General features: G+C 33.4%; 1 protein-coding gene across 1 annotated transcript; it reads left to right on the forward strand.

Moving 5' to 3' along the window:
- The first annotated feature begins 9,665 nt into the window (after positions 1-9,665).
- Positions 9,666-14,318, forward strand: LOC114264309 (ATP-dependent Clp protease proteolytic subunit 4, chloroplastic). Its single transcript, XM_028204912.2, has 3 exons — positions 9,666-10,246; positions 11,743-12,245; positions 13,874-14,318. The coding sequence occupies exons 1-2, from the start codon at positions 9,753-9,755 to the stop codon at positions 12,224-12,226; spliced, it is 978 nt and encodes a 325-aa protein (XP_028060713.2). The 5' UTR covers positions 9,666-9,752; the 3' UTR covers positions 12,227-12,245; positions 13,874-14,318.
- The last annotated feature ends 1,950 nt before the right edge of the window (positions 14,319-16,268 follow it).

Here is a 16,268-nt window from a genome sequence, read left to right on the forward strand (position 1 = left end):
AACAAAGCCAAAACATGCGATAAAGAAAGGCACAAAACGAAACGTATACAAGGCTTAAAAGGGCAAATGCACTACACTTCTTATAACCGAACATGGCATGACTTTGACTAATGAAGTCAGAGTTAAAACAAGTCAAAATAAGCCCCAAAACCCACTAATATGGCAGCCTGAAGACTTAAACAAATAGGCATGCATAATGGCCTAAACATGGAGTATAAGAGAACAACTCTTCAAAGCATTAAAAGGGTGTTAAATGCAAGCATACGAGCATGGAACATGGACTGAAATGGCATGAGAAGTGATTCCAAATCACTGAAATAACCCAAATGAAGCATGCTCAAGACTCACACACCCAAGGCTAACAAGCCAAAATGCAAGGTGGCTATACAAAGCATGGCAAGCATGACCAAATCGACACCAATCAGAGCTTAAACATGGCAAAACATGACTAAAAACTTCACAAAGCTAAATCAAAACATGCAAGCATGGTGGTCTAAATGCATGATGCATTTCTAGGCAAAATAGAGGAATGCAAGGCAAGTGTATTATGCATGCAATGGACTAAAAACCCGACCAAAAACAGAGGTATAATATGATCAAATAACACCAAAAGCCCTCTGAAATGGAGCCAAAATTGACTAAGCATGCATGCTACCTTTATGAGCCAAAAACACAAGCAAAGGAGACACAAAGGGAGAGGGGTGTCCCTCCCCTATACATGACCTCAAAACCACTTCTTCATCACTAAAAATCCTCTGGATTTTAGTGGTGAAAAGGCCAATACACGAAGGTACCAAAGCTCAACAAGAAAAGTACAAAAAGAGGCCAAACAAGGCCTAAGAGGGGGTAGACAACCCCCAACCAAAAAGAAACCTTAAACAAACATCTTAAGCATGAAAATACAGAACTTTTATTAGTTATATACTAAGCTTAAAACAGCATGCAAGATAAGTTAAAAGCTTGTACAAAAATGGGGAATATAAAGCAAATAGTGCTCACCCTTGAAGAACACTTCAAGAACACCAACCATAGCTCCTTCCTCTGATCAAAACCAACCTAAAAGCTCTAAAACCAGTCCCTCAACACCTTAGTAACCGAAGTATAGTGCAACACTAGGTGTTTTAGTGCAAAACTAAGAACAAAAGCATATTTTGAACACTATTCCACACACAAATGGAGAGAGAGAGGAAGATATAGAGAGAGAGTGGTATATATGTGATATATATCTGATATATATCTTTGATTTGTTCAACCCCTCTAAAAGAGAAGGGAGGCCCTCTTTTATAGAATAAAAAGGGCCTAAGCTTCTTGGAGAAGCTAAGACAAAGGGGTCAAACTTCCTCAAGAAGCTAGAACAAAGGTTCAAGCTTCTTGGAGAAGCTAAGGCAAAGGTCCAAGCTTCTTGAGGAAGCTAGAGCAAAGGGTTCAACCTTCCTCAAGAAGTTAGAGCAAAAGGGTGCAAAGGGTACAAATCCTCCATACACGTGTATGGAGGACAAGTATGTGTGCTCCAACTGGTACATCTGGCATGAAAAATGCCTGAAAAAGGCAAAAAAGAAGTCCCAGCCAGAAAATATGGCTGATTGACCAAACAAACGGCTGGCCGACCAAAAACAATGCCGACCGGCCATCACTAATGGCCGGTAGCAACAAAACAGGGCCGGTGGCCTCAAGCCAAGGCCGGTGAGGTGCGGGGATGACCAACAAGCCATTCTCTGCCCTTAGAAGCAAAAACAAACAAGTTCTTGATCCATAACCATGCACAGAACAGGCAAGTTAAGAGATCCTGAGGCAATGCGCGCGGCCGAGACCTTCGGGAACTCAAAACAAACACGAACATGGATGATCATCGAGTGTTCAAACGATGATGTCCAAGTCTTGAGGACGGTCAAAAATGGGGTGTCTACACCAGGTTGCACATAATCTCGATCAATATCTGACAACTCTTGGTAAAGCTCAACCCGAAGTTTCCCTTGATTAAGCTTGTAGTATGTCAATCGATTTTGCTCAGTTGTGGCCCAAGCATCTACCAAAAACTCTTGAAATAGTTTCCCACCTCTCAAAATTGTTGAATACTCTGTGGGTCGTTCAAACAAATGATAACTATAAAATCCATTTGAGTAAGTTGATCAGTTGAAGGTCGATCATACTGAACGTTCCACAATTTCAACTCAGGTTCCCATCCAAGCTCACCATATGGAAATAATAGAACATAATGTAATGGCAAGTATGCTAGGTGACATTCATTAATTTGCATCAACTCATTATTTCCTTGGAAATGAAAGATAATATCTCTCATTCTACTTACCTCTGTTCCATCACCTGGTATTACAATTACAATCTCATCTGCAGTTGGTAGGTTATACCGATACCGATCAGTTGTTGAATTGTAATGAAGATGAGCAGGTAGATTGTGTTCTGCCGATTCTAATTGATGTAAAATGGCATGTGCTTGGCGAAATGTAGCTACAAATGCATTCACTTGCAACAAACTATCTTGAATAATTTTGAGAACATCCCTTCTCAAGTTAGGATTTCTACAATTGCGAACTTCTAATGCTGAATCAGGGTCATAGATATACAGTTGAGCATAACTCGTATCCTGCCCTGGTTGTGGTTGTAGTGATCCCGTTTGATGTTGTAATTCCCCATGAATTGTGAATGATATAGAGCCCCTTCTATTGAGTACTCTAGGATCCAATGTAACACCAAGACTCATAAAAGCATTGGCTCCATTGTACAATCGAGTATAGCTTCGAAAGGATTTTAATTGATCATTATTCCCATCATACAGCGCCTGAAGTGATGGAGGGGGTGTAATAAGTAAAGGTAGCCTAATCTTTCCTTCCAAACAGCAAGTTCTGAATAAGGGACGCTTTATAGATGATTTGGTCAATTTTCCATCCATCCAATGTAAGGCTGAACAATAAGGACATAATACATCCATCTTGCCAAGATAATGGCGGCAAGAATGTTTGTGTGCTCGGGCGTCAATTGATGTACTTATAGGCATATCTTCTAATTCATCATCAATACATAGATCTTCTTGAAGAAATTGATTTATAGGAGTAGACCTATGAATATTTGTGTATAAATAAAATTCTATAAAACAAAATGGTATGAATAAGAGTATGTATTTCAAGACTAGACATAGTAGTTTACCGATTCCTTCGTGGAGCGAAAGATGTGCTTGGCATAGAAAACGAACATGTAGAATGATGGGCAACCATTGTTCGTTTTTGTGCCAAATAAGAATCTCCAGTTATTGTTTCCCATTCCAGGCAAGCACGATTGCGACGAATCGGTGTTAAAGAAGGTTGTATTGGTTGAATATGTTCTTCTGATCCCTCTTGTTCTCGTAGCAAGCATTGAAATTCAAAGCACGACTTTTCATTTTTTCACGCTCTTGCCGTATACGTTGGGCCAATGCAGCTTTTGATATTACATTATCATTTTGTGCCTAAAATGAAAATATTTTGTCATTGGTGCAAAATATGTGAATATTTTGTGCTTAAAATGAAACATCTTCTTGTTTCTTTTGTTTCTCTTAATTTTGTTTTATATTTTATTTGTTTTATACCTTTAATAGTGTTATCTGTATTTATTTTTTTCTTCATGCATTTTGTTTTTTATTAAAAAAATAAAGAAGAAATAAAAATCTATCTTATTTAGTTTATCCTTTCATTAGATAGTTTGTCTTTATTCATTCGTTTTTTTTCCCTATTTGCTTCATATGGTACATTATAAATGCACATGTATCCATGCAAAATAAAAATAAATAAATTTGGAAAACACATATAAATAATAGCAAGTTATAGGAGAATATATTACAATTATTCTACAAAAACAACATAAAGCAACAAATTCACATAGTTTTGCTTCATATTTTTTAAAACGAATATATACCACTTGACATACATTTGTCATTCCCTTGTTAGAATGAACCACCTTTTCTTTTCCCTTAGACATTGGGTTGACATTTTCTTTTTCTTTTGCCTAACAAATATAAATAAAATATTCAAAAAATATTTAAAAAAAAAACTTTTATAAATAAAATACATACAATGTTTGACTTGATTTTATACTTATCGTACGAACACGAATAACATTAAGGTCGTGCTCATCATGAATGACCACACCAATATTTCTAGATGGGGTTGTGGGAGTAGGCCTACAAAAATGGATTGTGAACAAATTAAAATTTGTATAATAAAGTGGTAATAGTAGAGTATATATTTCAAGAATTTAACAGAGTTGTTTACCAATTGGGTGTTAAAGATGGTTGTCTTGGGTTAATACATTTTTTTGATCTCTCTCGTTCTTGTCGCAAGCATTGTCTTAATTGGTATGCATAACATGGGTTTTGATTTTTTTCACGTTCTCACCGTGCATGTTGAGCTAATGCAGCTTTTGATAATACATTATCATTGTTCGCCTAAAATGAGAATATTATATAATTAGGTGCATAAAATATGAAGATTATCCCCTCTCTTGCTTTCCTTTTATCATGTATTTGTTCTTAAAAGTTTAACTAACTTTTCTTCTTCGCTCGGTTGAGTTATTAGTCACATAAGAACCAACGCGTGTATTGATGAAATTTAAAAAGGGAGGGAAAAAACAATTTGAAAACACATTACGCACACAATGCTGCAAACTGCAAACTGCAACCTGCAAATTGATTGTTGTCTTTTTCTTCTTTCCTTAAGAACTTATAAGTAAAATAAAAATTTTAAAAATCTATTTTATATAATTAAAAACTTCATTTAATTCATTTTAAAAATCTATTTCAAATTAATGCTCAGACAAATGCATTAACATATATAAATGCTTACTTTAACATGATTTAGAAAAATATTTCACAATCAGTCAAAACAATTGAATAAATATTTTTAGAAAAAAATAACTCATAAAAATGTACATAAAAAAGAGTATATGACATTATGCAATTCTTAAAAAAATCTATATAAAAACAAAATTTTAATAAATATTTGGAAAACAAACTTTTTAAAAATGTTAAGAAACCATACCACGGGATTTGCATGTTCCTTTCCTTTTCCAGAAGGGATAGCCTTTTTTGTCTCCTTTGATATTGGTTTGTGCTTTTCCTTTGCCTATGCTTATAAAAAAATAAGTAGAATCTATTTATAAATAATTTATAAAATGACAAGAAAATGCATTTTCATATTAGTTATTTTTAGGCTTACCTCTTGAATGCGAATAGTATTAAGGTTACGCTCATCGCGAACAACAACATTAAAATTTCTTTGTTGAAGAAATTGAATCTACATATACAAAAACTTTATAGTGATAATAAAATTTGTACAGATAAATAAGAAAAAAAATCATTTGTTTCTTGACATTACCGTTTGGTGTAAGTCTTCATCCACCTATAAAGTATGAGTTGTTTAAAGCATTTATTAAAAGAAAATTAGATATGATAAATTTAAAATAAATAAATAAATAGGCTTTATTTTAAATAAATAGGCTTTACACTATAAGAAAGGTACTTAAATTTATATGGAGGGGGAGGGAAAAAAAAATTTACTTGATCGAAAATAGTGATATTATCCATAACTGTTGTACTTCAACCTAAAAATATTTGGTTATATAATTATGACTGTTGAATGATGTATTTTAACAATCACATTAAAATGATAAAATTAAAATCAGTCCTAGCAACATAAAGGGTATTAAAATGGGAGTACAACAATTGTCCAAATTTGAACTCTTCTCTTCCCCAACTAACTTCAATTTTATAGTCTTCAAATTAAATTTATGATTATGATTTAGGAAGTCCAAACATAAATGTATGACCAAAAAAAAAAGTTGTTTAATCAGAAATTTATACTAACTATCAAGTAAAACTAACCCAACACATTAAAAAGACAATGGAACATTCCCAACAAAAATGGAACAAACAACCCCAAGTTCATAATAAAAAATGAAACAAACAAACAATGGAACAAACTATACGTACTGGAAAAAAACTAAAAAAACACATTGGTTAAACCATACCTATTATTTTGAATTGGAGGAAATGAATAAAATAAATTTATCACCTATCTTATAATTCAATTAAAAACACAATTGAAACTGATAATCACTTCAATAATTAATTATTAAGCATTAATAAGTCACTATATCATGATACAAAAAAACTTGATATATGTTATAGAAAAATAAGACACTTGGTAATGAAAAAAAAAAAGAAAAGAAGCAAAAAAATAAAAATGTCATAGACAAACCATACCTATATATATAATGAACAACCATCAGCCAAACCATACCTATACATGAATAACTTACAAAGCAAGACCATAATGAGGAGTTCATGCAAACCATATCTATATAATATTCATGCACCCAATTAAATTCCCTCAAATCTTGAACCCAAAGTAATGAAACCCAAGTATCTCAAACCTCAAAAACATGTTCTAATTGCTTTTTTGGAGTCTTTTAGTGACAATTTTTTAAAGATGAATTCAAGTTATTACTTCAGAAAATAAACACACATTTTTCAAGTTGTACGAATATGAATAAGTAGATTGGGTCGATTATATGGATTTTTATATATTAAATTCAATATCTGTCCAAAATAAGAATTAAATTCATCAATCTCAACCATAGCCGAGTGGTCGAAATCGCCCCCATCGTATTCTGTTGATCGGGTCGGTTCTTCAAGTAATCTGGATTTCTACATTCCCCCTAAAATTATGACGTTTGTAAAACAATAATTAAAAAAAATATGCTTAGCCTAAACAATAATTAATAAAATGAATAGGTACGCATTTCAAGTTGTAAGCATTTTCCCAATATAAGTCTTCTCAACTGTATTTAGGCTCAATTTGAAAATTGCTAACTTAGTTAATTTTCTAATTTTTTACAAAAAAAAATAAAAAATCTATACAATATTTTATAGTGATTTTTAAATTTTTAATTAAAAATTATAATTCTGAAACAGACTTTAAAATTTTATTTTTTACACACCCACCCCAAAGAGTTCATTCACGCACCGACCACAAAGAGCTAAAGGGTCGAGTCGCCTCAATTTTTTTCCACTCTCATTCAAACCATAATTCCCAAACGGGTTTCAAATCATAATCCGGTTAGAAGCGGGTGAGTTTTTTTTTTAGCCAATATTGTCAAGTTGGTTGAGCAATTGATGGTAAAATTGAGCCTTAACTTGATTAAAAAAATGTTACATGAATCATCCAAAAGCACACAACATAGAAGAACCAAAGTAATGAAACCCAAGGATCTCAAACCTCAAAAATAAGTCCTAAATGCTTTTTTGGAGTCCTTTGCTGTTCCTGAAATGCATTAAATTTTGTAGAGCATTATTGCAACGAGAACAACAAAAGGGTAATTCCAATTTCAAGTGTAAACATAACAAATTGATTAGACCAACTCTCCAAAGCTATTTGAAATGAAAAATGTTACATGAATCATCATAAAGCACACAACATAGAATAACCAAAGTATTGGGAAGCACTTTTGTCAAAAATAAAAAGAAAAAATATGAAGAAAAATAAAAGAAAATTTAGCTCCTCTAGTGAATTAAATGTGAAATAGAATGCTTATTACACAGAGTCATAAAGCAACCTGGAAATAAATTAATAGTGCTATAAATAAATAAAAAATCACAATTATGGTTGCTAAGCGTACCCACCATTTGTGAATTAACAATCATAATTTTTACTACTCAAACAATACCTAATTAACATATCCTCTCGGATCACGACACATAATTATTAACTCCACACCTGGGCCAAACAAAAAAAATTGAATAGGAGAAACAATAAATAAATAAATAAAAGTAGAAAAATACCAGTGAATCAAATCTCTAGATGGTATGTAGCTTCACAACAAAATTCATCCTATGACATCTGGTAACCAAACCACAAAATTTAGACAATTGCATAATTGCATTGTGTCATGATCTAGAACCAAGTTTGACTCAAAGGCAACACCGCACCTCATTTCCAAACTCTGGATACTAATCTTAAAATGCAAGCTCCCATAGAGAGAGTGGGGATATTTTACAGAGCAACAACATGAGAGTAGTTTAAAAACCCAAGTACTCCATTTTAGCCTATATCTCATCCACTTAGCCAAAGAAAATGCACTTTAAACTCTGGATACTAATCCTATGCTTTCTTGCCCTTGTTTACTTGTAGGGTTATAATAACAGAACAAAAACCAAACAAAGAAAAGATAACCCTGCTCTTGAAATCATAGAGAATGTTAAGCTCTTTGTGATATTCACGTCTTTCATAATGAGTAAGAATATTTTACAGAGCAACAACATGAAAGTAGTTAAAAAAAACCCAAGTACTCCATTTCAGATTAAAAAAATTTTAGAATCTGAAACCAACAGATTCTGTATAACGATTAGCAGTAAACTTGAGAAATCTAACCATATTTATAACATCTATAAATACCCACAAATCTGAAATCCATGTATTGACTAATTCATAAAAACATGGTACTTAAAAACGAACACAAAAAGCAATTTTGGCATAGAATCATAACCAGGAAACCGTAAATTATATACACACAAAAAAAACATGAATTTGCTTTAAATCAATCACATTCTTAAAATTCAATACAAAACATGTAAATTCTAAAAACAAACTTCAAAATTCAAATAATTCATAAACAAAACTTTAATATACAATTGTGAAGTCTGCAATTATGATCTCCTTATTGTTCAAAAAAAAAATTACGATCTCCTTACAATGTATTCATGAAATGAATGAGAAGAACAGAGAGAAAAGGATAAAAAATATCAAACCCTAATCACACCAATCAAACCCAATATATATAACTTGAAGCGAATGTAAAATAAAGAACTGTAGCAAGCCCGAAATTAGGGTAAAATACCTCTGTTCTTGAAGACGACAATGGGGTTGGAACTGCAGCAAGGGAAATTAGTTAAAAACAAAATCAGAGAGAGAAGGGGAGAGGCAAAAATTGAGTGAAAAGACTCAATCTGACCTTGCGAGAGCAGCGTCGGTAGCGTATCGATAACGACAACGGGGTTTGAACTGCAGCAAGCCAAATTGCAATAAGGGAAATTAGTCAAAAAGAAAAACAGAGAGAGAAGGGAAGAGGCAGAAATTGAGTGAAAAAGCTCAATCTTACCTTGCGAGAGCAGCGTTGGTAGCGTGGATAGAGAAGGGAGGCGAGTTCGAAGGGTTGTAAGGGAAGGAGGAGTAGCGTAACGAAGAGGGATGATGGGTATCGAAGGGTTGGGTTTTTGCTGAATTTGGTCTTCCTCTTCAATGGCTGTGGTGATGAGCAGCAGTGGGCTATTTTGTGAGAATGTGAGAGACAATGTAACAAAGAACGTGGGAGAGAGGGAGTTGAAGGGAACGTGTTTAGGGATGTGGGAGAGAGGGAGAGATGAGCTCAAACGGACAGGAACTAAATGTATATAGACCATTGATCTAAATGTATATGTACTTCGGATTCATCTTGACTGTTAAAATCAATTGTATCTCTGATACATTTTATATATTCTCAAAATCCGTTCTGCTTTATTAAATAGATTTTCTTTTAGAATTGATGCAATTTTATAATTAAAATTTGATTTACTTTTTTTTTTTTTACAAATTTTTATTTTTGTGATTTACAATGGATGCCAAATTTTGTATTTTCCCTCACCTATATAACCTATAACATTGACTTGACCATGGACTTGCTTCTTTGCTTAGCCATAACCTCACCCACTTCCTTCTCTGCTTTTCACCATGGACTTGCTCTCCATCTCTTCCACTCTATCTTCCACCCCTCTCTCATCATACCCATCTCTGGGTTCTCTCAAGCTCCCTAACCCTAACCCTAACCCTAACCCTAACCCTAACCCTAACCCTAACCCTCTCTCCAAAACCCTCACTTTATCTCTCCGACCTTTCACACCACCACCATCCTTGAAATGCTCACTTGCTTCTCACCAATTATCCGCCAATCCCAAAACCCTAATCGATGGTGGTCAGTTAGGGCTCGAGCTCAAAGAACCCCACCACTCTATGCACTTGTCGTCTCCACAGACGCCTGCAACAGCTATGAGAGGCGCCGAATCCGATGCTATGGGACTGTTGCTGAAGGAGAGGATTGTGTTCTTGGGCAACCAAATCGATGATTTTGTAGCCGACGCTATCATCAGTCAGTTGCTTTTGTTGGATGCTCAAGACCCAAGTAAAGATATCAGGCTTTTCATCAATTCACCTGGTGGGTCTTTGAGGTATGTACACAGTACATATATATGCATACATAATTGGTGCTTAATTTAGTTGTTTTGTCTATTCTGACCATGATTTGAGCAGATAGTATTTGTTTATTTGATTGTTTACCAATCCTAAATTACTTGCCAATTTTGAGAAAATCTTAATTTAGTAATTGTTGGAATTTTAGTGAGGACATTTGAAAGTTTGGCTTTTGGATTATGCTTTGTGGAAAGATTGGACTGTATCCGTAATTTCAAAGTTATTGTACTTGGTGGTAGAATGACAATTAATATAGAAATGGAAATTTGTATATGTAATTGCTACAAAGTATAGTAAGTGGGTAGAAGTAAATGAAGGCAATTGATGGTCTGCAGTATATGTGATGGTGGTGAATGTGCAAATGGACGTCAATGGTGATGCAAAAAATTGTATATATATTGATTGTGTTAAGTGGAGCATGACCATAAAGGCTTGTGAAGGATGAAGGGAGAATGTTGTGACATCATCTTCATAGATCATTTCATGCACGGAGGGGATTTAAGTTAGGTGACTCGCTTACTTGAGCAAAATTGTTCACATTTATTTAGTGAAGATAGGTTGTTTAAAGTTTCCAAATTTTGCTCATTACTTTTGTAAAGTCTCTTGCTTGCTGCTTATTTGCTGTATTATGTGAACAAGAAAGTCAGTTTCATACCCTTGTGTTCTATGATAGCTATGAACTTCATTGTACTTTGTCCTATCCTATTGAAGTAGTTTATGAGTTATGGACTATATACTTGTCATTGATTGTTTTTACAATGTGAGCTCATTGATGTTTGACACATTTAAGTAGTCCTTATTTTCCTGCCAAAAAAAGGTTTCATTAGATAGAATAAGTTGTCTCTGTCACCCTGAGTCATCTACTGTTTCTCTAGAATGTGCTTATGCACTCTTGTATTAAATATGTGCCTGTAGTTTGTTTGGTTGTATTTTTGGGTAACAAGATATCCTCCACAACGAAAATTTCCAAGCCTGTATTAATAACGTGTTTGTTTGGAACTAATCAAGCCCAGTTTTCATCAGTCTTTGCCTCAACTCTAATGTGCCCATGCCTTAATATATGTTTCACCAGCCATTCTGTTAAGTTTCAAAGTAGTCTCAAGTTGAATTGTCCTTAAGGCCTTTGCCCCTTTATTCTTTTGGCAAGTGGCTGTGTCAGTCACTCATTGTGCAACTTGCCCTCTTCCCTCCCCCCCCCCCCCCCAGCTTCTTCTCTTTTTCTCTCTCCTTTCTTGGGTTTGTGTTTTTCCAGGGTGTCCCCAGCGTATTTTGAGTCAATAATTGCCACAGATTACAGGAAATTAATATATCTAAGTGTCATATTTGAAGCTAAAGGAACTGTTAATGCACAGATAGATATAGATTTATTCTTCATATCTGTGTCATGTTGTTAGTTAGATGTGCTAAATGTTTTGTTCCACCGCTGCTTTTCAGTTCTGCTTTGCTAATTTGCTCAGCTTCTTTCAAATATCAGTGCTACAATGGCCATCTATGATGTCCTACAGCTTGTGAGAGCTGATGTTTCCACAGTTGCACTGGGCATTTCTGCATCAACAGCTTCCATAATCCTTGGTGGTGGCACCAAAGGCAAACGCCTTGCAATGCCCAACACACGGATAATGATACATCAACCTCTTGGAGGTGCAAGTGGACAAGCGATAGATGTGGAAATCCAAGCCCGGGAAATCATGCATAACAAGGACAATGTGACAAGAATTATATCCACTGTCACTGGTCGCCCATTCGAACAAGTTCAAAAAGACATTGATAGGGATCGCTACATGTCTCCTATCGAAGCAGTTGAATATGGAATAATTGATGGTGTTATTGATAGAGATAGTATTATTCCACTTATGCCTGTGCCGGAGAGGGTGAAAGCTACACTCAATTATGAGGAAATGAGCAAAGACCCGAAGAAATTCTTGACACCAGATATCCCTGATGATGAGATATATTAGTTGGAGGCTATTAATACAGGTACATCATTCTTAGAGTTGTTGTTTTATGTACTGGGTGCCTCTTCCTTTGGGGTGTGTATGTATAATCTAGTAAGTGAAAATCTGGAAATTTGAAATTAGAGCTAGGAAACCATTTTTTGTTTGAATGTTGCTATGACTATCAAAATGATCATATGGACTTGTTTGCACTACATGCAATGTTGCCTCTCCGTTTGACTCAGAATTTGGTGGGTTTGATATGTTGCGTACAGACAGAATTGTGTATTGATGACACTAAGTATACCAATGTGAGCGAAAAGGGAAATGACAAAGCATTGACAAATGCTGATAAATAAATTGGTAGCAGTACTCTAAATTTATGATTTCATTGAATGGCAAGCTAAGAAGCATGGACACTTCTAAGAAGGTGACGTATCCGTGTCGTGCCCGTGTCAGACACCGATACTCTTTGGACACTCTCAGGACACGTGTCCGACACTCTTCAAAACGTGTCCTATTTTTTAAAAATCTGGACACTCGTTGGATATTTGGAGGATACACGTGTCAATCGTTTAAATACACGTGTCTAACGATTAGACATATGTGAAACTAATTATAAGTTTAAATAAAATAACTTAAGATACAATAATAAAACGAAAACCATATAAATTTATAAAAATTAGTGTCATATTGCATTTTTTATTATCTTTGAATGATATATTCATATATATAACATATAATAAATATATAAAACTATATATTTCATGCGTGCCTCTCACGTGTCGTGTCCTGCATTTTTTAAAAATTAACGTGCCAGCGTGTCCGTGTCGTACTCGTGTCGTGTCACGTGTCCGTGTCCATGCTTCTTAGATGGCAAGGGTGAAGGGGAAAATTTTTTAGGGCTACGCTGAGAGGTTGTAAATTTCAGGTTGTTAAGGCTTGGTAATTCATAGATTTAACTTTGGGAACTCTTTGGAAAGTCAGTGATAACTGAAAAGCAAAATTCATAATGATGACATATATTCACTGGAAAGGTTGTTTACGTTCTTTTCGTGGGGGCCTAAAAAGAGTGGAAAATTTTAATGTGGCTTTTTATTTGTTTTGTTGTTCTTATTCATCAGCTGCCTGTTGAAAACCTAGAATTTTATCTGTATTTTGCAAAAAATTACTCTATAAGCTGGATTAACTTGAAGATTAAAGGATTTTCCTTTCTAAACATGGATTTATTGTAAAATTCAATTAAGCTCAACAGTGTACAAAAAATTCCCAACGGCAACTTTTGACAAAGGTGCTTCTGTGTATTTTGCATCAGATTCTTACGGGAAAAAGAAGGAAATAACAAATGTTTTCTGCCCATGCTGACTCAAATTTGATGAATGTACATGTGTTTCCTCTAGAGTCTAGACCATTCTCGTTTCTGAACCTTGTCATGTGTTATGATGTAAGAACTTGTCCAAAAAAAAAGTGTGATGACATAAATTTTTGGATAATGTGTATGTTTGTCATGGAAAATCCTGGGCACTTTTTTTTTTATTATATTTATCGGCGCTGCCCATTGTTGGTGCTGTTTTTGTGTTATGACTCATGAACATGAGTGATGTGATGATTATGGAATTTTTTTTCTTTTTTTGGGTTCATTTCTGCCATCTTATAATTTTATTTCATCAGGTTCGAGTCAAGGCTTGGCATTAGCAGATTGTTCAGCTTTTTCATTTGGGGTCCCAGCCACAGGGAGTTCTGTTGCAAAAGGGCTGGACCAATGCAAAAAGATTGGCAGAATCATGGTTGAGATGTGTTATGATCTCTTATTTCCATTTGTGAAAGTGATTTTTATAAAGATTTTTTATTTTCCCCAACCTCCTCATGTGATCCTACTGTGAAGGAAGATGGCAATGTTGATTTAATGGCAAGATTTCACAGCCACTTCTCTTAACTATTGTTGCATGCTTGAGTTAGGTTAGCCTGTGTTCAAGAGACTAGGATTTTTTCTTTTAATGGTTTGTTTATTTCTTTGCTGCATATGACGGCAAGTGTTTCATTTTTCTATGTGAGGCATTAGGAATTTGACTCTCTTACTTTACATATTGAAATAGACAATTTTCAGACACTGAAATCTTGGGGAGAGATTTACTATACCTCAATTTTTTTTTGTTCAGCTTGAAAACAAAAGCAATCACCTTGTTTGGATTTAAAAAATTGAATTTTTTGTTTTTCGTATTATTTTGTTTTTAGTCTAAAATTATAATATTTAATTTTTTTTTAATTTTTAAATGCACCTAGCCTTAAAAAGTATAATATTTATGATTTTTTTTGTTAAAAAAAAATTCATTAGATACAAAAAATACAAAAATTCAATATATATGAATTTTTATATTTTTATGTATTTATTGAATTTTTTAAATATTTTTTTTATAAATATTTTATTTTTTTGGTGCATTTAAGTTATGAACATCTGAAGTGAAAAAAAAATATATATTAAAATTTTTGATTAAAAACGAAAGAACATAGAAAATGAAAAAAATTCAGTGTGTTTGGTTTCAGTTTTTTGAAAATTGAGTTTTTTTTTTTGTATTTTTTTATTTTTAGTGAATATTTTTAAAATTTTAAGTAATTTTTTTTTTATTTTTTTAGATACACCTTACTTAGATGTATCCAAAATAGCAAAACATTTGTGAAAAAATATTTTTTAAAATTAATAAATACACAAAAATACGAAAATGTATTGAATTTTCATATTTTTTTTTTGTATTTTTTGATATTTAGTATATTTTTTAAATATTTTTTCACAAATAGTATACTTTTTAAGTTTATTTATGTTAAGTATGTTTAAGAATTTAAAAAATTGCTTAAAATATTCAAAAAATCATTGAAAACATTAAAATACGAAAAATAAAAAAGTTGAATTTTCTGAAAACAGTTTTTTAAAAAATGGAACCAAACAATAATTTTCAGAAAATCAATCAAAACGGAACAATTTATTTAATGTTCTTGCTCTACCAATCCAGGAAGATAGAATTTGCGGTTTGGGTTGGTCCATCCTTCTATATCTTTCATCAATGTGCTATGCACACAAAAGAATGGATCCATCGAACAAACTCTTTGTTTCACATTCTATGTACTTAGATTTAGTCATGTTTCACATGTTTGATGAGTTGAAGAAAGCATTCTTAACCTGGCCTTGGTTATGAAAGGTCTGAATCTCGGCTCCTATCATGGGCAAATGGCCTGTATTAGTATGAACCGAAGATGTATCAATTAATTTGATACTAAGGCCAAGTTTGGGAAGACTAAAAAAGTGCACTTTTTGTCTTTTTGGACTAAAAAATTGAGGTTGAAAATATAGATGTTTGGGTTAACTTTTTGACTTTTTATTGAAAAATGTGTAATAAAAAATTGTAAAAATTGATTTGTAGGGAAAAATTTGAATTGGGAGTTGTGCAGCCGTAATTGTTGACTTTTGGTGAATAGTGTTAACTTTTTAGCTTTTTGAGTAACTTTTTGACTTTTTGACTTTTTTGAATCTTCCCAAACTTGGCCTAAGAAAAGAGTAGTTTCGATTGATGTAGAAATGTAACGAAAGTATTTCTAATCAATCTTAATACATATATAGTATATTTAATTTCAGAGCTTTTAATTGTCTTGATGTTTGCATTAAGTTAATAATCTTCAAATAAATGTCGGAGTTTGTAAGGACTAGCGTGCATTGCAAGGCCATTGTTAGTCTTGCGTCGCAGACCCGTGGAAGAAAAATTGAGGTCGGGTACATTTTTTTATTGAAGCTGTAGGTTCACCATAAAATAATCATAATTTATTCATAAATTAATAAACAAAGAAAGAACACGCCGGTCCGTTAGTGGAGTCAACTTGGGTGAGCAAGGATTCTTTAGAGTTTTTTTTTCTTAAAGTTTCTTAGAGTGGTGTATTATGTGGTTGATGCATTGTGTGGTTGAGATTTAATGACAAGTCATATCAATTTTTTAACATTAAATTTTAATCACATAATCCACCACTTTAAAAAAAATTTTAAAAAAAATACTCTAAAAAAAATACATTGGGCAGGCAG

This window comes from Camellia sinensis, chromosome 13 (assembly GCF_055761805.1).
Source record: "Camellia sinensis isolate YWXY chromosome 13, ASM5576180v1, whole genome shotgun sequence".
NCBI classification, from domain to species: domain Eukaryota; kingdom Viridiplantae; phylum Streptophyta; class Magnoliopsida; order Ericales; family Theaceae; genus Camellia; species Camellia sinensis.

What these genes read in the sequence shown, in the direction of transcription:
- LOC114264309 (XM_028204912.2), top strand. Translation starts at nt 9,753, where the DNA reads ATGGACTTGCTCTCCATCTCTTCCACTCTATCTTCCACCCCTCTCTCA. An exon ending in TCACCTGGTGGGTCTTTGAG is followed by an intron (nt 10,247 to 11,742) that starts GTATGTACACAG and finishes TTCAAATATCAG; the next exon opens with TGCTACAATGGCCATCTATG.